The sequence below is a fragment of the Melospiza melodia genome, chromosome 4 (assembly GCF_035770615.1).
Source record: "Melospiza melodia melodia isolate bMelMel2 chromosome 4, bMelMel2.pri, whole genome shotgun sequence".
Lineage (NCBI taxonomy): Eukaryota > Metazoa > Chordata > Aves > Passeriformes > Passerellidae > Melospiza > Melospiza melodia.
The window spans coordinates 91,961,328-91,986,964 of NC_086197.1; the positions used below are offsets into that span (position 1 = coordinate 91,961,328).

The window sequence follows — 25,637 nt, forward strand, 5'->3', positions numbered from 1 at the left end:
AAAGGCAAATATGTTTTTGCTATTCCTCCTTGCAACAGAAGGAGTGAGGCCAGTGTGGCATGGTGCAAAGCAAACAAAATGGACACACACATATGGCTGAGCATCCCTAACAGCAAGAGCTACACATCATACAGATCTTGCATAGTTTTACATTTGAATCTAGTTTTAATTTTCATGTGGTTTATTTTTAAACTTTTAACATGTGAGTTTTTCCCTATGGGTACATATTCTCTACTTAACTAATTTATGCCCACAATTATAAAAAAATTTGGCTACTTTATTGAAAATATTTTCAATTTAGGATTAATTGTCAAAAAAAGCTTGTATATTTGCACTTAAAACACTCCTCATGCAGGCATAAGCAATACTTGTCTGTGTAATTACTATGCTTAAGGCTGTAATTGCCCATTTTGCATCTGCGAGTCTCTTTTGTATTGCAAGTTTTAGAGAGGAAGATTGGAAATGTTGTCCCTCATTTCTACATTACTCTCATAACTATGGATGAACTGGTCAAACCATGAGCTGCTTCTAAAACTGCTTTGCATTTATATGGTATTTTTTACCTGAAAGTGTATTACAGAGGTATTAGATTTTTTACCAATTTTTCTAAGCTGAGAAGCTAATATCAGAAGGCAAATGAGGTGTCCAATGTCACACATTCACACAGGGAAGCTGTGCCTTGGCACAGATGATTTCTCATCACTAGCACTTGAGAACATCTTGTAGTACTGCAAGTCAGCTGTACCTCTGCTTTCTTTCTAATTTAATGTATCCATCTCTAACACTAAACTATTAATGATGTTATTTAACCTCGATACCAGAGAGGCTTAAACAAACTTCATGGACTGTATGAAGTAACACTTGTTTTAGATGCCTGTAAAGCTGACCTCCAGTAATTATAAGGGTGCTAATTGAAGTGAATTCTAAATGTGTGTACGTTTGTGTTTTTCCCTTCACTGAATTCATTTAACAAAGTAGATGAGTTCTCTCAGTTGCAGACTGTGACCAGTGTCAGACAATTTCCCTGTCCCCTTGCTGGATGCAGCAGCATAAGGTGAAGGCCATCTAACTGGGCCATGGATCATTAAGTAATTCATTACTTTCTGTGTGTCATTCCCAGCTCTACCGGTATTTGTTGCTGAGATATAAAGACATGGTCTCATTAATGTGGTACAATTCATGCAGCAGTGCAGCACATTGTTAAACTAAAAAAAGCCCTGAAATCAACCCCAAACCTCAAGGAACCAACATCAAAAGATCTTCAGTGATTAGATGTGGAGCAATGACCAGAATAATGAGTCTATCTCCTTATCCTCACCCTAAAAATTAGATAATTTAGGGTTCAGTTATTTCCTGCCTTGTGCATTTACAGTGATGTATCACTATGTGATAGTGATGGAGGAAACTGCCAAATCTGAACTCTTCCTTCACATCACTTTTTGTCACACGTAGCTGGTGGCCGAACATGCCTGGTGACAACCATTGCAGTCTCTTGTGAATCACTTTGTCAAACTTTGGCTTGGCTTATAGCAAGATATGAAGGAATGAACTCAAAACTTGTCTCTCTTGTAGAGTGCTTTTCCATGTAGAAGACAATTCCTGCAAAAGACCTTAATATCCTCTTTCTCTCTCTCTGTCAGGTTTCTCCAGGTTTGCTTTAAATACCCCTTTCATAACTGGAAACCTTTTCAAGAATGCAGATCCCATCTGAGCCAGTTCTAAGCTCATAATTCTGGTGTGCTGCACGTTACAGCGGAGGAAGGAGAACAAAAGATGCTCTTTCAAGTGGTGACATAATTTAAGCTAATTGGAGGCTACTTAAAATTTTCTTCCTGTCTTTAAGGGCCATTGACTTACCCTCCTGAGGAATGATGCGAAGAGTTACACTGAGACCTGCATCTTTAATGAGCTTCACAATATCTGCATGAGGCATGTTAATAATAGACTGGCCATTCACAGCTAAGATCCGGTCTCCAACTTTAAGTTTCGCACAGCGATCCGCAGGGCTTCCATCAATTATCCGCCCTATTTTGTGGGGTACAGCTAGACAAGAGACAATAGACACAGTTAACATGTGCTGAAACAAGTGGTCATGTTCACAAATGAAAGAAAATCAGTTCATCTTAGAAGGAAGTTTTATATGAATTAAAAAGCAGCTTGTAAAAGCATATAAGAATATAAATTCTTATGCAATGTCATTTGCAGTAACACAGTACTGTGTTTTTTTCACTACAAATTCAAAATCCAGATGCATATATACACATGGCATATACATATGAAGTCCAAAGTTTATAATTCAGTTATTTTGCAAACCTGGCAGGAAACAACCTAATAAGCACATCAGGGAAACAATAAGGCATTAAAACAGGGAAAGGATATAAATTTATGCAATAAGTAGCAGTCATAAATTGTCTCCCACCTCCTGTTTTACAGAATTTCTTTATTTTTATCTTGCAATAGAGGCACCAAAAATATTATTTATTTTATATGCAAAAAATTGTTACTGAAAATGCCCGGGGTACATGGAATTGTTCTCCTCCATCCAAATGCATTTATGAATAAGTAGAAATAATACTGAAGATTTATTGACATGTGCAGCTCTCTAATTAGGTATTAATAATAAATGAATAGAATTGAATTGACAGCTAGCTATGAGTACATAGACATGTACTACATCAAAAGATCTCAGCCCTCTTAAAACATTACAGAACAGAACTTCTCCTTTTGCTCTCCTCTGTGGTTCTTCACATTTCTGTTTACTCCATCCATGCTCTTGTTTTGTCTCTTCTCTCAATTTTCATTAAATTTTCCAAATATTGTTCTTGATTTTTTAACAGTGTTTCTACTCTATTATTTTCTGTTTTTTAACTAAATGCATATACTATAGCTGAGTATTTTCTCTAGGCTCCCCAAAGAGCATGCTGTTTTTCTTTCTCTCAAGTACTCATAAACATGCTTATCACAATTAAATGACTATATAGTCTATTAATATCCTAATGGTGTCTGAGTATTCCTCTGTAGTCCCACACTTCAGTCCTGGAAAACAGCACAAAGCAGTTCAGCCTCACTATCCACCTTTAAATTGGTGTTAAAACCAGTGCGCTTCTTTTTTCAAAAATAATATAACCTTAACATTTAATTATCTACAGAGAACTTGGAAAAATGAAACAAAAGATGGTTCAAACACATTTTTTTGGAAATATCTAGGTTATCAATGCTCATATAAACCAAAGCTCTAACAGGAGATGTGTTCAGAATACATTGCTGCAGAAGAAATTTCTCAGCACCTTGATAAACATTTACTGATGGTGACTAACAAAGACTGCACATCTGATATAAAGTCACGAAAGACATACCTCAAAATGACTTTTGTTTCTAGTATGGATGTAAATGTTGTTTACAGTGCCAAAAATTAATTTTTGTAACACTGAAAATATAAGTGAGTACTCTGAAGTGCAAGCCACAATCAAAGTGCATTCTTCTTTACCACTATGGTTCAGGCATGAATATAAATTAAAACACAACTTTACTAATGCAGACACAGCAAATGGACTTCAGAAATGCATTGTTGCTTAGGAAATAAGCACTGAATTTATGCTACAATGTCTAAACACTTCTGTTTTAAAATAGATTACATATGTATAGCTACACTTTCTACAAAAAATTGCGTTTATTTTGCCCTTAATGAAGACATACAACTGCCATACATACATATCAGTGAGCAAACAAATAAAAAAGTAACTTGACTCTTAAACAGTTTATGCTTACAAAGCACTTTTTTCATCAAACCTATTCTTAAAGCATCAGCAAGAATCACTTAAACTAATACTAAAATCTGCCTGTTTCTGGCAAATGCAATAAAAGATCTGTCTGAAATTGTCATGTCTTGACTGTATATCAGTGGAGATCTAAAAATGAGACTGTCTTATGTAAAAAAGTAAGAATTTCAGTAGTAAGAAAGAAGGGGAAATATGGTAGAGATGCCACAACTAAAGTTTCCATGCTTGCCATTTCCATACCTAAAGATGTTTTTGCTAGCCTAAGTAGAGACATCATTTCAGTAGTAAGGGGTGTGGGAGGGTGGGGGGTGGGAAGTCCAATTAATTTGGCAGAAAAATTTTTTGTTGGACTTCTTGTACCTGCCAAGTGAATAGAGCAGATGTCTGCATGTTTGAGATGTCTGCTGAAACTGAAGCTGGAGGTGGGAGAGCCACGAGACTCCAGCTCAGATCCAAATCCTGAGACAAAGGAAGGGAGGCAGAAAGAGGAGGAACTTGGTGTTCTTTTCTTCTTCCCTTTAAGCCTAATGGTCTTCACCTTCCTGATAAAGGTACCTACTCTAAATGTTTTGGTACCCCTGAACTCCCTTCATTCTGTTGTGTTATGAAAGGATCGAGAGTAGGTGACCATCAGATGAAAACTTGTGTCTGTCAAGGTACCTTTTCTACTCCACTTTGCTATTTGGGGATTTAATGTTCCTCTTCTCAGGCTGTATTGGTGCAATATGTTGCCATTTGATCTTGCTGCAAAGTAGGGGGTGGGAAAATTTTGCAGAAGGAATCTGAATCTCTGTTGGATTCAAGGTTACACTGCTATGCTCTATAGGGTTTTATGGGCAAATCTGGGGACTTACTAAAGGAGCTCATGGCCACACAGCAGAAACTGGTTCATGCACATTTCTAGATAATATGAGGAGACATTTATCTCCTGGCTCCTTCCCTGTCAGGATAACATTATCCTGAGGAATTTCTGTTCTTTGCTTCTCTTCCCAGTGGGACTCTGCCTGAGCGCCCTCCTAAGCCACAAAATCCTGGCTGCCATGGTCCCAAATGCTTCCTTGGGAGGGGAGGATTTTTTAGGGCTTTTTCTTTACAAGCATGAATTCTTCTGAGGGACACAGATTATCTGATGTGTAGGTTATTCACAAAAATCCCCATGTTAAAATATGTTAGAAAACTTCCAGTTTTTAGAGAGAGCCTTTGGTAGTGAAATACTTCGAAGGGATAAGAAGGAACTACTCTCATAGGGGATTAATGAGGTAAAAGCTAAGGAGCAAAGGTGGAAATGAACAGTGAATTTCCATAATGGAGAATTTTTATTGTTCAGAATGGTCACATCTAAAACAAGTGGGGAAGAGCTGTAAACTGTCGGTTGGGAGTGGGTTGAAAGAAGTGGCAGACAGGATCTCATGAAAAGAAATGCAAGATGATGCAAGTAAGGAAAAAATAACCCTGCCTAAGATTAAGCAGATATGAGCCCTAAATTAATTATTATCACTCAAGAGACCTTGAAATGTGCGCCTACTTGTCTAAAAACATAAACTCATTAAAACAGTCAATATGACACTAAGAGTTCTAAAAGAGTAACAAGTGAAACAAACTATTGCTATTTAATGCTGTGCACCTAAAGTCTTGGTATTGCTAATTGCTTCAGTACTCTCATCTCAGAAAGCACAGCAATGAAGTCACAAAGATTCAGAGAAGGGGAGCATGGAAGTCAGAAGCAGAAAAGAAGCCTCTGCTCAAAGGAATTGTCCATGAACTTGCTGTCTACACCTTCCAAAAGAGAATTTGGGGCAACCTTCTGGAGGGGCAGAAAAGAATTAAAAAAGGGATTAGACCAATTTATAGGGGTGTACACACAAATTATTATTTCTGAATAAATCAGAAAACCTTGGCTGTAAAAGCTGACACAATGCCTGGGAAAGGTCTTGTCTGCTGTATGTGCTGTCCTCTCTGCTGCTGGTCACAGCAAAGGGACAGCAAGGAGCTGTGTGGCTATTGGATCTCTCCCAGCATGGCAGGTCTCTTCTTGGAAAGAAATCTCCCATGTCTGGCATTTAATTAAGGTTTTGTTAACATAAAGTACTTTTTTTTCTTAAATTGCATCTTCTGGGTCTTATTTTTATCTGAGCAGAGCATTTAATGATGTAACCTTTTAAAGGAAGTCCCAAAATCCTGACTAATGGTAAATGTTTCCTACCGCCCTTAAAAATTTTTACTGAACTATTCATCCCTCTTTTAACAATTCACCACAAGCTGTTCTCCAAACATATGTATGTATTAAAGAGTGGAAGCCTGTGCCTGGATGAGACTTTGCACAGAATCTGATCCACTTATTTCAAAACACTGAGCTACCTGAGCAGCATTTAATATTAGCAGGCTATACAGAAAGACTTGGATTTGTGCCTTTTAAAAAAAAAAAAGTCACAAATTTTCCTAAAAGTGAAAGTAGAAAACAAGCTGCCCCTTTGCAGAACAATTGATTTCCAGGTTCTCTTAGACTATACAATGAACGAGACTGCAAGGGAAAAATTACTGCAAACAAGGACTAATACATATTTTTTAACTGTTGAAAATATGGGAAATTCATAAGAATGAATTTATATTTATACAAACCACACAGCCCTCCAAAATAGATATAAAGAGTCTTTTTCTCTAGTACTATCAAGTAATGCAAAATGTGATACTCAGGAGTGATGTAGTTGGATATCTACCTTAAGATAAAATAAATCCTTCCAAGACAGGGGTATAATCCTAGACCCAAAATAATCTAGCAGAGTAGCAATGCTGCAGAAACCTTATCTAACAAAAGATCTTACAGTGCAAAAGATCTCACAATGCAACACAATGTTACTTTTCTGCACTGTATTTTTCACAATTTCATGACTTTGAATCCTGAGCGCACCAAAGTTTCTCTGATATCTGAAGTCATTAATCTCACCTCCTAAATCTTGCTCAGATATTTACACCATTACAGCACAAACTGACACAGAGTTGGCCTGTAGCAGCTGAGGCTTTCCCTGAATGTATTTAATCATGCAATGAGCAGCACTTAGCACATTGAAGAGAAATTAAATTAAAAAATTTAAAGACAAAATGATTTCAAGGAAATCTTTGCATTTAGAAAGTGGATAAGGTCTGCTTTCAGAAACTTACATTTTCTCTATATTTATATTTGATAAGAATCACTCACTTTTGTTCTCCATGATTAAAATTAATATCCTTACCACACCTGCATGTCACAGAACAGAGAACAAATTTTGTGTCATTATACCTGAGTGTCCATATGCTTGGGTCAGCTGCACACCAACCCAGAGCAGTTGCTGAGTACAGACACTGCTCCTAACACCAAATATCACAGAAACACAGAAGGGTGTTTGAAGGGACCTTTGGAGATCACTTAGTTTAACCTCCTGCTAAAGCAGGTTCAGTCACAGCAAATTGCACTGAATTTTGTCACAAGGGTTTTGAATATCTCCAGAGAAGGAGATTTCACCACCTTGACAGGGCCTGGTCCAGTGCACAGTCATCCTCAGAGGAAAGATTTTCAGAGTGAACTTTCTGTGCTTTTTCCAAATGCTCATTGTTTGGCTCTACTCTCCTGACACCCACCCTCAAGATATTTGTATGCAATGGTATGAGCCCCTGTCAGCCACCTCTTCTCAAGGTGGAACAGGCCCAGCTCTCTCAGCCTTTTCTCTGAGAGATATGTTCCTGTTCCCTAATCACCCCCCTAGTGTGGCAATCACATATCCTCTGAACAGAGACACAAAGCTGTCCCAGGATTTTCTAGGGAAGCTGCGAGAAAGCTCAGAGAAAAGAATGAGGAAACAATTCTTATCTCTACTTGCTGCACCTGTTGTTGTGCACATGTGGAATGTGTTATGGAGATTACTTTACCAAAGGGTGATTTCTTAATTGGACACTAGTGATGGTGTTTGGATTGATTGACCAATGAGGTCAAAGCTGTATGGGACTGTCTGTAAGGGTTATGAGCTTCTTAATAAATACAGTATAATATAGAATTATAGTCTATTATAGTATAATATAGGGCAGAGAATAAAGGAATTGATCAGCCTTCTCCAATCTTGGAGTCAGCGCTGGTTATTCCACTGTTACCACACCTTAGCACTTCACTGGGCCCTCCCCAGTTGTTTCACGACTTTCATGACTGAGGAGCCCAGAACTGGACACAGCACCCCAGATGTGGCCTCACCAGGGTTAGGTAGAGGGACAGGACCACCTCCCTCTGCCTGCTGGCAATGCTCTTGCTGCTGCTCCCCAGGACACCACGGTGCTTCTTGGCCACAAGGACACAGTGCCAGCTCATGGACACTTGCTGTCCAGCAGGATCCCCAGGGCCATCTCCACAGAGCTGCTTTCCACAAGTCATCCCCAGCCTGTGCTGGTGCCTGGGTTTATTCCTTCCTTAATGCAGGACCTTGCATTTGCCTGTTTGAACTTCATTAAGTTCCTGTCCCCACAACTCTGCAGACTGCCCAGGTCTGGCCAGCAGAGCTTTCAGGTGTATCAGCCTCTCCTCTCAGTTTTGTAACATCAGCTAACTTGCTGTGGGTACACCCTGTCCTTTCACCCAGACCATTGATGAATAAGCTCAACAAGACTGCTATATCTACCAGCCTCTTGCTTTTTGAATATGAAAATAATTTCTCCTCATTTGAAAGACCCACAAGCAAAAAGGAGGGGATTCTAAGAAAACATGACCATATATAAAGCTTTTCTGATTTACATCAGTATTTTTTTACATCTATTTAGTCCTTCTAGACACAACTGTTGAGACTGTTTTTTAGACAGCAACTCTCCAGTTTTTCCCCTCTATATAGTAGCTAAATGTCAAAAAGTATCAGTTAAGGGGAAAAAAAAATCAAACCTCTACTTTATCTATTAAAACCCTCTGGCAGATAAATTCTTGCAATGTTTTCTAGTGTTAACAGATATAGGCAGTAAGCCAAGCAAATGAGCCTTCCTGAGCCAGCTGTCCTTTTCAATGTTACACAGTGATCAAGCGAATATTTATTATATTCTCAATTCTCTAAACATGCAAAGGTTTTCATTCAACTAGGAGGCTCCAGCATATCAGATTTTAATTGGAAGAATATATTAAATATAAACACCTGTAACTTCATTGCTATAGAAAAATCTAAATTTCTGAAAACTTGAGCATGGTGGACTTTCCATCAGGGCTAAAACATATTTTCCTGATATGGGTAGGATATTTTATGTGACACTTATTTGGAAAATAGAAATAGTATGCATTCTGCATAGTTGCATGTGAAAATAATCCCTTTTCTTTATAATATTAATGAATCTGTGAATGGAAGCATCCCATTTTGTGCTGATATGGAGCATATTTGCTTGCCTAAGAAAGCTAAGTGGTAAGGATACCTTAGAAAGCTGAAGATCTAAGAAAAAATAATGGAACTCATAGACTTTAATTAATGCTTTTAATGACAGTAAAGTGAGCCCTGTGGAATTCCTAGAAAAACTTTGGTTGTCTTGATGGGTTTTGCTAAGAAAACTCACAGTGTTTTTTCTTTGAAAACACATGAGCAGCACCTGTAGGTCCAAATTATGTATTTAGAAATACACTGGAATATTTCTGGAGGACAGAAATCATCTAGAGAAGGGAGTAATGCAGTTAAGATCCTTCATTATTTATCTCCAAAAAATATCAAATAGACAACTGAATATTTCATGCCTGCAACTGCAATGTATTTTGATGATATTAAAAACTTCTTTGACCCCTTAAGGTTGTTTTCACTATGATAATTGCTTGTGTTGATTTGAGAAACTAAATCACATAGAAATTTCTTTCAGCTGCAAGTTTTACTGTCTCTTAAACATACTTAGAAAGTGTGCTTTTGTAGCTGAGGAGGCAGAACAGCTCAAACCTGAGTATCACAGCTGCACAGAAATGAGAATCCAGATTCCTCGCCCACAAACTGCAAATATCTTCCATGGGGGATGCACACTGTGGGTGGGTTTTCACTGCTATGCTCCAAAAATGTCCTAGGTGGGATAGACAGACATCCTAATTTCCAAAGCTCGGTATCCTTTAGAATTTGAGGATTGGTCACATAAAATTATGTCCCTAACCACCATCTTACCCAGGCAAAGCAGAGGTGAAATTGCTGCACAAACACAGATCACACAGCTATCACTGATCAATAAACTGGTTTTTAGCTCTAAACTGTAAGGAATTTAAAGAAACTCTGGGCTGAATGGGACTTACTCAGAATGCTGTTTTCTGCAGTCAGCAGAGGCTTATCTTGGATTTATGTTTTTTAGTTAAGACTGCATGTTTTGAGAAATGAAAGAAACTTCTTTCATTAGACTCTGTTTTATCCTGTTTTGAAAATCCAGCAGGCACTGGCACATGCAGTGTAGGGGCAAATTAAATCTACAACTCCTCTTTTGCAAAGCAGAAGGAAGATCATAATAAGTATGCACAGTCTTTAATTTTTTGAATTTTTTTTATTGATTAGGCCTGTATTTTCAGTTTGTTTACACTTTATAACTGTGCTAATTGACAGTACCTGCTACAGTGAAATTCCTGGAAATATTGCCAATTTTCCAACTTCATTGGAAGTTGCAAAATAAAAAAAAAAAATAAAAAAAAGATACGAAGAAGGCAGGAACAAGTTAACTCCATAAAATTCTGGGACATAAATCTCATTCTGGTCACCTCCAGAAATCTGCAAGTGCTTTTCCATAGGCTGCAGATAGTGAAATTATTTTGATACCCTAAAAATACTTCCCTAAATGTAATGCATAGTGTAGATTAATTACTTAAATTTAAGTATTTTAGCTGTAATTTCTCATGTGTGGAGAAGGAATGAGAGCCACATTCCCCTTTAATGTTGGAACAGGATCTGGGGGAAGGCACAATAGTATATTTTATAGGCAGTGGAAGTTAATCCTTTCTTAGAAATAGGTCAGGAGCCTGGACAGGTGTGTTTTCTTTCCTTAATCTCTTAGCACTCCAAGATCCTCTGCGTGCTGCACTAGGCAAAATGACTTGCTCCTGGATATACCACTCAAGCACAGCTCTTTATTTATCCACTTTATCTCTTTTTACTGATACAGTTTTGAAGCATGGCTGACCTTTCCTATGCCCCTGCTTTGCCCTGTAAAATCTCTTCATTCAATCCTTGTCATTCGTTTTCAACTCCTGATCTCCCCACATCAGAACTGTAGTTCAGTGCAAAATAATCCCCTGTGCTGGATTAGAGAACATCCCAAGCAATGCCTTGACAAATGGGAAACAAAATTTCTACCATTATAGACACAGGAAAATAAGTGTGCCCCAAGAATTGGACGTTTAAGCAAGTATCAGTAAGGAAAAATGACATTCATATCTAAAGGCTGGCTCCAAAGTAATTAATGTTAATTTATCAAACTGACAGCTATTTCAGTGCTGCCCATCACAAAATGTGAAAAAATAGTGTGTTTCCTAATTATGGCTGTAGTCTGTCCTCACTCTGTGTCTATCAATAGTAAAAAAGCAGCATTTAGTATTTTGAATATTTCTGCACAGCAAAGGCAGGCCCATAAACCAAGTATAACAACAAACCCCTTGCAAACCGTATCGAGAGAAAAGCTGACCAGGACCCTAAACCTCTTGGAAAAAGAATTCCATCTGTAGTTCTGGGAGCTGCTGAGCCTTCATGGCTCATTCTCAGGTCAAAGGAGCATGAAGAACTCCTAAGAGGAGGCTGTGAGGGAGCAGTGCAGCCCACAACCCACCAGAGGGTGGAGAAGGGATTTGAGACTCAGCAGGAGCACTGCGACTGCATGGGATGGTCCTGCCGACAGAGCAAACTCTCCTGGCAAACAGGACAGCTTTGTGCAACCCCTCCAGCTTCAGGCCAACTGCAGAGCAGCAAACCAATGACCCTGCAGCTCTGTATCCAGGAGCAGCCTTGCTGGAATGATGCCTCAATTTCAGCAGGGCCTGAAGCACCTGGTGACACAAAGTGCCTGCTCCTGTACTCCACAAGAGCTGTTGTAATCTGTTGGACTGTAAAACACAGCTTGTAAGTGTGATTTCAACAACAAGGAAAATACTGTCAGTGCATAATTAATTGCCTTCCTGAGTAATAGTGGTGATGATACCTATTCTTCCAAGACCTCAAGTCTTCTGCTTTTGCAAGAAAGTAGAGGAGGGAATAGAGTTATTGAAATAAACATTCTTATATCAAAGGAACCCTTCCTCACTTTGCCCTGAGGATGCTCCCAGTGAGACAACTTCCTGGGTGCTGCTCCTCCTAACAGTGTCTGGCACTACATGATGCTCCCTTTTTTGACCTATTTTGCCCATTTTGAATTTTTCAGAATTGCTTTGCAATTAGAACATTAACATTACTCTGTGCATGCATGTCTGCATAGCATCATTCTGTTCCACATGGGGACACAGGAGCTGGCAACAAGTGCCCTGCCTCTGAAACAGGGGACACTGGAACCAGAGCACAATATCTCACCCAATTAAGATATTGCTGCTATCAGAAGGAGTACTTAGCACGGTGCCATTGCAGGTCCACATTTTGATAGTGATGTATCATATATTTTGGATATTCCTATATCCATTTGATATTTTCCAACTGTTGGTATGCTTTCTACTTCTGATTGTGCATTTCAATAAAAGGATTTTGTGTTATTTCAAGATAGAAGGTACCTCAGGAGAGTTTCTCTGCTCTACCAAAGGGCCCAAAACTTAGATGCTGTATTCTGAAAGGATGCCAGTGAGTGCTGAGTAAAAGGGTATCATCATTTCCCTCAATCTACTGGCTATGCTCCTGTTAATAAAGCTTAAATGACTTCACCCAAGTAAATATTAAGTAGAGAAAATAACCTCTCTTACTCTAGAAAGAGTCAATAATTTTTAGATTGTTTTAATTACTGATGACAGATGATGGAATTTTCAAGATATTTTTCCTACTACAGTTGTGTAACAGAATTTATATAGGAAGGGTATTTTCTTCTCTTTTCTGTCACTGTCTACAGCAAATGTAATTTTTTGTTCACTGTTCTTGTAAACTTAGGATTTGGTACTTTTGGGGATCACTGAAATTCCATGCAGTTATTATTTGATTAAATTCTCTTGTCACTTCCACAGCAGGCTGTCATTTCCCTTTACTATTGGAGGTGTTCAACTGAGCGTCAAAAATCACTCCTTACACAGTTGCTTGTGAAGAAAGAAGAGTACTGAAAGAACAAGTTGGAGGGCAGGAGGCGAAGCAGGACTTTGAACCTGGGTCTGTAGTCTTCAAGAGACTATTCCAGTCACAGAACGTTTGGTTTTCTCTTTCTGTACCCTTTCCCTCTCCATCTGCCCCAACCAGAAATTCTCTCAATAAAACAATTTTCATGAAAAAAATCATGACTGACTTAACTGACTAACATATATGTACCACAATTGATTATTTTTTTTCTTTCCTGATCTTCTGCAAAAGAACTTCCAGTTCTTTGGCTATTATATTCAGTAATGTGAAAACTCAGAGTCCCAAGAGGCTAATTAGCTATGGTTTTGTTACAATATTAATTCCAGCAGTCAAGGAGTTTTAAAATTCAGCTGAGGTAGCATGAACAGCAACTTTTTAAATAACTGCATGATCATGAAATACTGCAAAAAAGTTTTCTGAGGTAACTTGCTATTGTGAGATAAGGTTTTCCCAGTATTCTCTTGGCTGCTTTTCAGGTATGAATTTAGAAGAATGGTGTTTGGCCCTGAAGTTGAAATTGTGATTTTATTTTGTCAGGAACCAGTTTCAGGCAAAAAACCAGTTCCTTCAAAACATATTTTAGTGTAGGGAAAGCATTGTACTAGGCTTCAACTTGAAAAATTATAAATCTCCCTTCTTTTTTTTTTTCAGTTGTGGTTAGCATTATTTGGTGGGGCATCTGGACGTCTCTCAATAGAAAGCCTTCTTTGCTTCCTTCTTCCAGAGGGCTCAGCTCTCAGGGTCAAATGTAATTGGAAAGACCCAAAGGTGCCCCTGTGCCTGCAGCTGCCACTACCTGGGTTTGAGTCTTCTGTAGGTCCTATGTCACTCCTGTCTGATCTCTCCCTGGATGTACCCAGGACAGCTCAAGTGGCACCAGATGTCTATATTAAAGCAATAAAATTGACTCACAGAGAAAATCAGTGTTCTGAACAGAAAGTGAGCTGTAATTATTAAGGGCAGATCTTGCTGCCGCAGCACTACAGAGTACACAGAGATACACCTATCCCCCATACTCAGCTGTAATTTTGATGCTGTCTTTACTCCACTCAGTTAAATCAGCCTCTCATCACCTGCACTTAAGAAGTTCTCCCAACTTCTAGTTGCTCCTGCAGTCCCGTAATTGGACAGCTGTTTTCATAGGGTTTGCTGTGATCTAAGCTTTTTTTTTCAACTTGCTGAACTTCATCTTGATTTTTTAAAAAAGTCTAATTCAGTTGCATGTAGGAGAATAATTTATTCACATAACCCTACTTATAGTGTCTCTTTGAGACACAGTAACAGACAAAATCGACTTTGTGAGTGAATCTTCTATTACTCTGATAGCCAAAGAAATGTGGGAAGCACAGGGCTCCAGAGGACAGAATAACTTTTCGTTTTGTTGAAGACAAAACAAGCAGTGCCTCTGAATAAACATTGAGAGTATCTTCAGTTTAAATCTCTGCTGTGATAAATTATTAGCAGATAGGTTTAAATAAACTATTGGTGTGGAGTGTTGCCCTGATTTTTTTAAGATTTTCTAAGTGTTCTTGTAACAAACTTTCTCACACTTTCTGTAAATAACTTATTGTTTTGCATTCCTTCATAGAGGAAGAGAAATTTGATAGACTGTTAGTTTGTCCAGTGTGTGACACTTTCACTGTCACTTTTAGAAAACTGTAAATGTTAGAGTCAGAAAATAAACTTCCCTTTCCTTCACCTTGAAAGCAGCAGTGTGCGCGCTCGTGTTGTTCTGTGTCCTATAGCGACAGCGGGTTTTTTTAAAATTTTATTTGGGGCAAACTTGGGAGAGCTACGAACCGAAAAGCTGCTTTACTCACTTATTGTGGAGCCAGACTCAGGCCTGTTGAGGGAGCTGATGATGACGAAGCCGAAGCCCTCGTTCTCCTTGCGGTGGATGACCACGTCGCTGCTCTGCAGGCCGTGCGACGCGCAGCCCTCGGGCGGCGTGGCCGTGCTGCTGGACACGGCGTGGTTGCTGTTGGCATAGGTGGTGTAGTCGCTTCTCGGAGAGCTGTGGTGCGTGGACACCGAGCCTGGGCTTCTGCCATTCTCTGGGCAGGGTTCTCCTGCAACATAAATCACACCGGTGTCACAGCCTGACTGGCTCGGCGGCTCTGTGACTTGCAGTACAATCGCTGATGCAATGTGAGTACAGCTGACTGTCTACAGAGCAGACTACCCCAAGTGTTAAACTAGGAGCTGTAATAGATGCAGAGAGACAGGAATCTACACAATTATGCAGAGCATTCAAGGGCAATCAGATAAAGCAAGCATGAACACTGACTGCTACACTAGCTACAAGAGAGGAAAGTATGAAACAGTGTCTATCTGGACTGCAAAACCATCACCAGGCCCTATTCCCTTGTCTTCTGGTAGATCTGTCATCAAGAGATAAATGTGACTGTCTAATCCAATAAAAAATTATTTGTGTTTGGATTACAAGAATTTAAGCAGGCAGCTAACAGAGTAATTAGGATTAGCTGCATAATGTTCTTCTTATGAGTTGATTAGCTTGTTCAAAAAATGTTCAAAGAGCAGAGCTGTTATACAATGCAAAATCATCACAAGTAGTTTTTCTTGGGTGTCATGGCAGAAGCAGTGGTCATTTAAAGGTCTGGAGATGCTCTTGTTTGACAAGTTCAAAAGAGCAGAAATGAAAATGGAGTCCATGTACACTTTAGTATTGCTTTACAGTAACAAGAACACGAAACAAGTTAAAGCTTGTGGAATTACACATTTTTTAGTGTGAGCATTTTGGCAATTGAAAACAGTAAATTTACACTTCCAGATGGAAACAAAAAGATTTATACTCTTTGCAGATCTAAATTGTTTACATAAATCAGTATTTATTGACAGTTTTAATACAGAAATTTCAGATAATTGTAAGTATTATGTTTTCTGTTTGGAACAACAAGAGTGGCAGAGTAATTTTACTAAACATGTGAGGAGCTCCCACATATACACATACATCCTAGGTAGAGAGTAGTTTACAAATTAGATTTTCAGTGTGTGTATATATTAATAAAATAAACAGCATCCAAGGATAAGCTGTTGTTTTCTCAGTCAGGTGTGTCCTTTAGTAGTCCTTCTGCAACTATGAAAAAAAGTAATTAGAGAGTACAAAGAGGAAGGAAAACAAACAATTATTATACTCCTGAAGATCTCTAGGAGTTATTGAACTGAATCTGCAACTAAATGCCATAGCCAGTGACAAGAGAGTTCTCATTTTCTGGCTGTCATGTTTCAGAAAGGTGAATATTGTTTACGTCAGTATGGCTGCAACAGAAAGGAAATTCTCTTACCCTGTAGAATGACCAAGAGCTGGTTTGGCCATGAAAGAATGCAATTGAATGCCATTAAATATAGAAAAAGAATAATAAAGGAAGAAAAGCTTAAATGGCTATTTGACTGTCAGCTGTACAATAGATACTTATCAGAAAAATTACATTTTGCTCCTGCCTGTGAAAAAATGGCATTTCAATCCAAAAATCACATTTTCCTAATCAAATTTTTTTCCAGATCTTGTGACTTGTGATTTTCTGTTTCAGATCTGGGTAAGTATATGTACAAAATGGTAATTCCAGGTGAGGGCTAAGATACGTGTATCAGCTACAGACAGGTAAGGAAAACCGCAGATCCCTCTGCTGTATACATTCATGCTCGTGAGAAATTCCCATGAAATCAATTGCCCTGATGTATTAGCATAGCATTTTTCAGTCATGCCCAACACCAGTTGTTTTAAATTCCTCCACAGAGCTTACGTTGTAACACACCACATTAAAACCCCGTTCAGCTCCCAAAATTCTCAAACATTAATGAGCTACACGCCACGCTCCCTGGTGTGGCACTCTCAAGGCCCAAGAATAACTGCAGGTGTTTTACCAGCTTGCACCAGGATCCCAGAGTGGCTGGTGGAGCCTTTAATGTTTAAGGGAAGGCCGGCGGTGCTCTGTGCCAGGCCTGCCCGCGGTGCGTGCGGCGCTGGTGGCGAGGGCTCGGCGTCATTACCTTGGTTATTGGCCATTTTCCTCGCGCTGGGGGAGCTGCGAGGGGGCGTCGCACCAGGCGCGGGGGCCCCTTTCTGGCCGGAGGAGTCTGGAGTCAGTAACAGAAGAAAGTCAGTCCCGCAGGAGCACGGCTGGCAGGGAGCTGCGGGGCCGCAGTGGGAGGGGGACTGCGAAGACGAAGGTGAGCGGGAGGGCGGCTGCTCTGGCACAGGAGCGAAGGGGAACGGCGCAGGCAGTGACAGTGGATCTGGGGCACGGGCAGGCGGAAGACAGGACAGGCTGGGAATGTGGTTTTGCTCATTTCTGGTGCCTCAGGCAGGTGTACTCACCAAAAGTGTTTTAAAAGTTCTTAAATGGACTTCTTTCCTCAAGTAAGTAATGGTTGTAATGGAAGGTCATCAAATTCTCCCATTAAAGCTTTAATAGATGCTGCCACACGCATTTTTCAAGGTTCTGATGTCTTTCAGCAATTGAGACTGAGTTAGTCTAAACATCTAATTTACTACAAATACTTCATAGTGGTTTAGGTTCATTTTCTGAATATGTCTGCTTGACAGAAGAATCCAGCCCTTGTGCCCTACAGAAGATTTTCAGCCAGCTTGCATTGCAGTTCATTGGGAAATTCCAGATGACATCAGTGAGACCAGAAATGGGCTTTTAACACATATAAGAGTGAAATGAGTTCCTGCCCTAAAACAGTTAGCAGTCTTTGAGCCTTTCTCTTATTGACACAGTCAGCTCAAATGGCTTTAACTTAGATGAATGTTTAGTCCCAAAAGTGGACAAAAGGAGACAGCACAGACCAAGACAGCATGGAACAAACCCAGAGCACTTATGATCACCACACCAGTATGTTTCCACTTCAGAAGGAAACAACACGCAGTTGTTTTTGTCAGAGGAACAAGGGACACATATTTACAATAATTCTTTCCTCAAAATGCCACAAACATTCACATTGATTTCCTCTATTATTTTAAAACAGCACCGGTTTGTGATGCCAGCGCTGGGATCTGTTTTTCCTTTCGCCTTTCCCAGCCTTCACTCACCCGTGGGTAGCACCTTTCTCCTCACAGTAAGGTTCACCTGCCCGTTTCGGGCGGCGTTGTGCATCAGATCAATCACGTATCGGTGGGTTTTGCCGGCCACTGGAATCCCATCCACGTACACCAGCTCATCACCAGGGTGGAGACGGCCATCTCGGTCTGCTGAGCCCATGGCAATCACTGCTCCAATGAGAATCTAGGCAAGAAACAAAATCCTGTCATATATTGCACTGAGACTCCAATTTAGTGAATGAACATTGCAGTGATTTTCTCTTTCTTGTGAAATTAAGCTAGTGATTTAGCACACGTGAAGAGCTCTGTGTGTGTCTGAAAGCTGGGCTTGTCCTCTTGTGGGTATGACTGAAGATGCTTCCTCGTCTTTGGTAAGAAGGTAAGGTGTTTCCTGTCACCATCATATTTTCTGAAAAATCCTCTTTACCCAGGATTTCTCTCCTGGGAAGCTGAGAAGCCTCAGAGAAAAAGGAAAACAATATTATCTCATTTTTTTCTCCTGTGTTTTGCTGCTTTAGAATGTGCTTGGAGATTGGTTATTCAACATGTGAATTGTTTTGACTTAATGACCAACCACACTCAGGCTGTGTTGGACTCTTAAGAGAGAGTCACAAGTTTTTAATTATTCTCTTTTAGCCTTCTGTCTGCATCCTTTCTCTATTCTTTAGTATAGGTTTAGTATAGTATTCTTTATATAATATAATATCATAAAATAATAAATTAGCCTTCTAAGAACATAGAGTCAAATTCATCAATTCCTCCTCCATCCAGGGGACCCCAAAAACACAGTTTCCGACCTGCACAGGAGAGATACACCAGGGAATCCTAATCTGAGTCCTGCTTGATTTGTTCAAATCAAGATAATCTGCCTCTAAGGAGTGTTGAGTTTCTATAGACTACATTATAACAAAGACTTAAAAAGATTAATTCCATATAAGGGTCTTTTTATTTAAAATTATCAAGTCTGTGTATTTCTTATCAAAGGTTCTTCACCGCTGTGTGATTTAAGCACCTGGAGTCATATACCTGAGGTCAGCAGTGGAAGTGACCCCACTACACAGAGCTGGCTTTGGGACTCTTTAGGGGAAAAGAAGTACTATTTTAAATGTTATTACTCTTAATGAATGATTGCTCAGGCAGTGCTTGATTAAAATGGAAAAAAGAGAAAAAAATGTCAGCTTGTTCTGGGCAGATGTGGTTTTCCCAAACTGACTTTTAAATGTAGCTTGTATGGGTCATATAAACTAGTAAAACATCTGTCCAAAACCTTGTAATGACTTTCTCCACCTTATATGCAGATAATTTCACATAATTTCCTAGAAGAAGATGTATATATTTTCCCTGTGGAATAACTGGTAAAACAACTGAGATTGATTCAAACAAAACCTGCTCCCTTTGAAAGAATATTAAAGCATTCACAGAGTGTGTTTCAAATTTTCTGTTATCTTTTTCAGTCTGAGAGTGAGCATAAAATGATGGATATGACATGTCATGTGACAATCTGCTTTTAATAATAAAAGATAAAAGCTATGAAGCATTGCTTTTCATGATGAATTGCAAAGGCTAGATGTGGCAATCACACAGGTGGGCCTGTGGATTTTTGTGGTCTCAGCTGCAGAGTTGCAAGTATCTCAGCATAGTGTTTAAATGAAATCCCCTGTGGAGCCTGGAGAATTTTCCCCAGTTCTTCACCTCCCTTTGGCTTACTTTTGCTTTCAAAACTTAGCAAAGAGAGAACATGGTGCAGCTTTTTCCTGCTTTCTGGTGTTCCTGGGATCCTGTTAAGCAGTGCCAGGCTGAGTGGCTAGAGAGGCTGTTTCAGGTTCTCCATCCTGTTCTTCAAATGGTGAAAAAGTAGACCTCAAAGCTTTGGAAAATACTTTGTGCAAAATTCAACCATGAAATATGAATTTATGCTCCTTTACCAGACAGAAGAAAAGCTCTCCAAGGCTACTTTTAGCTACATATCCACAAAGTATTCTCAAAACATTTGAGAATTAAGCATCTCACATCAGCAAGAATTTCTTCCTAGTTATTTTGAGAAGAGATGGATGATAACCCTCTACAGATTGGGAGATTGTAGGGATTGGCTTCCTCCTTTGTTGAACATTTGCAGTTTTTTCATAATTTTCTGACAAAATATTAAACAATTTGAGCATCTTTAACCTTTGTAAAAAAAAAATGCAGATCATAGCATGGTAGGTCATTGGTACACAAAGCAAACTAGAAAAACTTTTTCAAGATCTAAGTAATTATTGATGATATTTCACATGTCCACCATGAAATGTGATGTGTTACTCATCTCAGTGTTGGATTCCTAACATAAGCAGAGAGTCATACTTTAAACACTTCAGCTAGTTGTGTTTGTCAAGATGATGGCTCCTATATCTATTATTTGGGATATTTAATAGCAAGAATAACTTAATTTCCCGAACTTTTTCATTTTTTGTGTCTGAATTTTTTTCTTATGCAGTATCTGCTTTTGTTTCATGGCTGAGAATCTGCCATAATAGATATCAATTCTACATGTAAAGCACAAATTGGAAAAATAGATATCAGGATTATATTACCTCTGAAATGCAGTTTCATACTGGCATGAGATGGCTTTGAATGCATAATGAGAAGGATGATGGCATGTAGTAATGAAGAGTGTGTTGCAGAGAAAAAAAGAAAAGTTTCTCCTATTGTTTGAGATTAAACAGGACAAATTCTGGGATTAGGATGATTGTGGCAGAGCCTAATCTGAAATTAAAGCCTGTGTCTATTAATTTATACAGGTTAATCTACTTTGATATTGACTTTCTTTGTGATTCTTGGCAATTATCTGAATTTGTATTAGTTTTTCTGAATATAACACAGTAGCTTCACAGGCACATAGCAAAATTTAAGTATATACACATAAAGGGTGATTCACCTAATTTGAAGTGTCAGGGTTGTCTAAATCCAAGCTAATCACCTGAACTCTGCCTAATCACTGTTAAAATAGGACTTCCCAAGGCATGGTCTTATCCTAACATTTTGCTCTATGGCATGGCCTTATCCTAACATTTTGCTCTATGTCTTAGAAATGTAGAAAGATACTTAGAATATATCTTGGCATTGACAATAAAAAGAATACAACATATATATTGAGGACAATTTTGAGAAAAATCCCAGTTTGTCCATGTTGAAAAGGTAAAACTCTTAGAAAAATTATGTGTACGTTCCTGGGATTCTGAGTTTGAGCTGCACAAATATATGCAAAATACATCTCCCCTTTGGGACAGCAATTTGCAACTTCAGTAAAGTTCCAATTTATGTGTTTTTGCAATCTTTCAGTAATGTTATAATTCACCGTAACAGAGATTATCTCTAAATCCTCAAGCTAGTGGGAGATGTGATAAATAGCTGTTGTAGTGCAATATAAGACTTGAGAGCGCAACTCACAGTCTTGATATTTGAAATTTCTCAATAAATTTAAGTATTTCCTTTCAAAAGTATTTTTACGCTCACAAATATGGAAAGTGGAGTAGTACAGCAGCATTTTCTCCTTCTAAGATGCCAGGTATCTGATATAACTAGAAGGAAACTACGCTACAGTCCCTCTATAGTGTCAGTATTATCCTTCTAAAATAATGTTATTTGGATTCTGGTTCTTTGAAAAAGTTATTGCCTTATGCTGAAGAATCCATATTTCTTTTTAGATATCAAACCACAAAGACAAAAGCTTCCTTTTGTTCCGTGTTACCTGGCGGCACAGCAGGAGAGCTGAAATAAAAATTTCAAAGCTTTTCAGTTCTTGTTTCATGGGAAAGGCAGGGGTTTGGAGAAGAGGCAAAAACTGCTTCTGCTTTTCTGGAGTGAAAGGAATGGGAGGCTGCAGGTGGGCTGTCCATGGGGGGCAGGGAAGCAGCGGAGGAGAGAGAACAGAGTTAAGAAGTCTTGTATTGTGAATACAAAATAGAGGGACGCTAAAAAGAGTCCATGTGTTGTGTTTATTGGTGTTAAATTTGAGCAGTGAAAACAAGATGGACAACCACGAGGGAGTGAGAATTGAAAACCTCAGCACTGCCACACTTAATTCTAAGAAAGTTCTTTTTGCCTTGCACAATCCTCAGCTTCAAGTTAGGCTCTTCTTAACTCCTGGGGACTCTGAGAAATGTTTGCAAAGACACGTAAAGCTCATTGGATTGATAAGTCTTGGGGAAAAATGCTTTTGTGTGTGCAAACCATGGAAGAGAGATAGCAACCTTGAGGCTAAGGGCAGGCTGAGAGCAATTGTTCAACAGGACAGTGAAATGTGTTACAGGGTGGTTCACAGAGGGCAGCGTTTTTGGTCCTGCTCTCCAAAAATAGCAAGGTGCTTATCTCTGCCCTTGATACCCAGCTATGGCTCTTTGACTTCACACAGTAAAGTCAGGTCAGTCCTTTGCTGAAGAGACACTAGAAAGAGCTGATCTTCTGTAATACTTCAGTGCATAATGCATGTAGTGCAGGGCAAAAAGCTTGCTTCAAAATTTCTTTTCTACTGGACTGCTGAGCATCCTGAGAGACTCAAGTCTCTCACAACTCTGGCATGTATTATGGATATGAGTTACCAGAATATCAGATATTCTACACTAATTTTCTCTTAGTCCTTTGGGTTGAAATCATTCAGTTTTATATAAATAATCATCTTTTAGATAAGGCATTTGAGCTGCACTTTTCCCCATGAGATTGTCATAAACCTCCAACGAGTGACTGCTTAATTATCCATTTGTAATGAAAAAAGCACTAAAGGAGACACCAAATATTGCTGTCACCAAATATCACAAAATATTGAGCAGCCCTGTAACCAGAGTCACTTGGTTATTCCTGGGAGATAGGAAATGCCATTAAACATTACTTTCTGGAACAGGTAGAAGGAAATTTCCAAATCTTCCTAGAACACAGAATGGTTTGGGTTGGAAAGGACATTAAAACTCCTCTAACTCCAATCTCCCTGCCATGCCATGGACAGGGACATCTTCCACTACACCATGTTGCTCAAAGCTCCAACCAGCCTGGTTTTAAAGGTAGCGCCTTTCTAGTGCCATTTCCTAACAATCTGAAAAGATAAAATGGAACATTTCCACTAACACCTCAGAGATTTCCTTTTTGGCCTCAGCCAGTATGTGTGCTTTGAGAATTTATACTGGCTGGCCTGTCCAGAAGGGACATGAAAAATGCTCATTTGGAGAATGTGCAGATGATGGCTCAGTGGTATCATTTTATGTGCACTGGGCCATGCTCCACAGAAGGAAGTTACATATCAGAGGGGCTTCAGGCATACTGCAAGTGCAGAGGATGAAACAGTGTTGTCTTGGACTCCTTCTGAGCAGCTATACTTTACATTTGAAAAACTATTGAAAACACTTATTCTAAACTAGACTCAGTTCCAAACAGACTTGAAGCATCATTTTTAGAATACACTGCATTCTTTTCTTATTATGGGAGACATCAGTAAACTGTTAAGACTTATCAGTACTTTGACAGGTATTGACAATTTTAAAATATAAGAGCTTCTTTGTTTTTCAAAGCCATGTGCTGGTTAACCTTAAGACTTGAATGAAAAATATACTATTCTGTATTAATTTGAATATGGAATATATAAATTGACTAGGGAATATACAAATCTAATAATTAATTATACATTATCTCAGAAATGTAGTAACACAAGATTCAGACTTAAAATTGTGATAGTAAAGCACTATCATTATTGACTTGAGATTAGTCCTAGCTGTCAGATTATAGATACACCATTGAATTTTTTCTGAAAGAGCAGTAATTCTGCCTGCTCTCAAAATTATAGTATTTAGATAGATCAGTAACTTATAAAAATATTTATACATTTGTGGTATATCATGCACATTTGATCCTTATTTTCTGGGCTTCTACACAGTTTCTTTTAAATATTGTGCATAAGATTTATTTTATATTATATTTTATTAGCAAACCATCTATGCTCATTTTGTTATCTGTTATTTGGTTACAGGGGTGCCTCCCTCCTAATGGTATCAAGCTATCATTTTTATGCCTGTTGCCTCACATGATGTTGTCATTTAACCTGGAACATTGACTATCACTCCATGGAAAGGTCTTCTGTTTCTGGAAATAAACTGCATTGTTGACCATGTCATTTAACCACACATGTACATTTTGCATACAAGTTGTCTACTCTGAACATGGTTATGGATAGTCTTACATAATTGGATTTTTGGAACCTTCTGCTTAAACTTGATTTTGAAAAGTCTAGATAAAGAGATGTCAGGTCACACTCTGCAGTAATGGGATGAGTGATGCTTTGTTTCCACCTTAATGCCTTCTTATTCTATCTTAATTCTCAGATGTGAAAAACCTGAGAGCCCTGGGTTTTTTTATGGATGAATAAAAGTAATTTTACTTGTATCCTTATCATGGTGTTCATTTGGGCTCAGTTATGTAGTAATATTTTTCTGACCTTTACACAGATCATAGAATATGGAAGGAAAAGGGAAATCAGGAAGAAATAACTCACAGGCTGCCCAGGCTCATCTCCTCCCAGGATCCTGAAGCCAAACCCAGACTCCATTCTCCGAAGGTGAACATCTAGCTCCTTGTAATCGGGACCTGGTTTAAAGAGAAATCCCATTGAGCAAAGCATTTTGGTCTTATCTTGAGAATTTGCACCAATCCCTCCCACCTTGTGTTCATTGCACATGACTAATGGCATCCTGGCTGGAGCTGGTGGAAACAAATGGGCCACAGACAAGGAGGAGAATTGAAAATGCAGGTGTCTCTCTCTCTCTCTAGGTAGTTATGTTCAGTAGAATACACTAAACCAAACTAGAATACAGTCACAGAAGATCAGTACGGAAAAGTCTGTCCAAAATAGAGGTTAAAAATATGTCTTCTTCCTAAAACTGACTGTTTAATGGACTGCTCTTCATCCACTTCTGGTCTTTAATTTGTCTTTCCCTGCAGTTCATTAAATCCTACAAAGAATAAACTGAAATGGGAGACAGAGATACATCAGTCCAACTCACAAAACATGAAAATCATTACAGGCCATCTAAGTTCCAAACACAGATATATATATATGTCTTTTTATGTAATGAAGCTTTTAAGTATTCCACTTCCAGGTAGTACCCTCAATAAGGAGTTTTGATGAAAATTATCATTATAAACCTCTCAGTCTCAGAGTTTAAATTGAAAGCTAACATCATTAACTTGAACTCCTTAATGCTACTCAATTAAAGTCTCAACAGCTTTGTGAATCAATAAGGTTGCATTTCCATATGCCTGCCTAACCTGTCTTTAGACATACATTATGTCCTGTAATGTATCAGTTGAGGAATATAGAGTCTTTTTAAAGTCAGTTTCTTATAAAAGTGTCTTTAGCTTCACTTGAAAGAACACAGTGTTCTGGGATAATAATAATAATAATAGAAACTGTAAACATTTGGAGGACTAAGAAGTTGCCTGTTGTCCATTGTGACTATTGCTGTCTGCATGCTCAGAGATGCTTTAGGCTCACCACCTAAAGCAGTGATTGACAGGAATGGCATTTGC

At 38.8% G+C, this 25,637-nt stretch overlaps 1 protein-coding gene across 13 annotated transcripts in view; it reads right to left on the minus strand.

Annotated features, from left to right (window-relative positions):
• Positions 1 to 25,637, minus strand: part of MAGI2 (membrane associated guanylate kinase, WW and PDZ domain containing 2) — a 701,683-nt gene that overhangs the window by 48,612 nt on the left and 627,434 nt on the right. For 9 of the 13 annotated variants that reach the window (XM_063155597.1, XM_063155590.1, XM_063155591.1 and 6 more), the window contains 5 exons: positions 24,604 to 24,695; positions 18,081 to 18,273; positions 17,036 to 17,122; positions 14,845 to 15,093; positions 1,858 to 2,043 (listed from right to left, as the gene is read on the minus strand). In XM_063155597.1, the coding sequence (XP_063011667.1) occupies positions 1,858 to 2,043; positions 14,845 to 15,093; positions 17,036 to 17,122; positions 18,081 to 18,273; positions 24,604 to 24,695 (807 nt within the window). The remainder of the gene's footprint in view (positions 1 to 1,857; positions 2,044 to 14,844; positions 15,094 to 17,035; positions 17,123 to 18,080; positions 18,274 to 24,603; positions 24,696 to 25,637) is intronic. The other 4 variants (XM_063155594.1, XM_063155593.1, XM_063155603.1 and 1 more) reach the window with 1 other exon arrangement.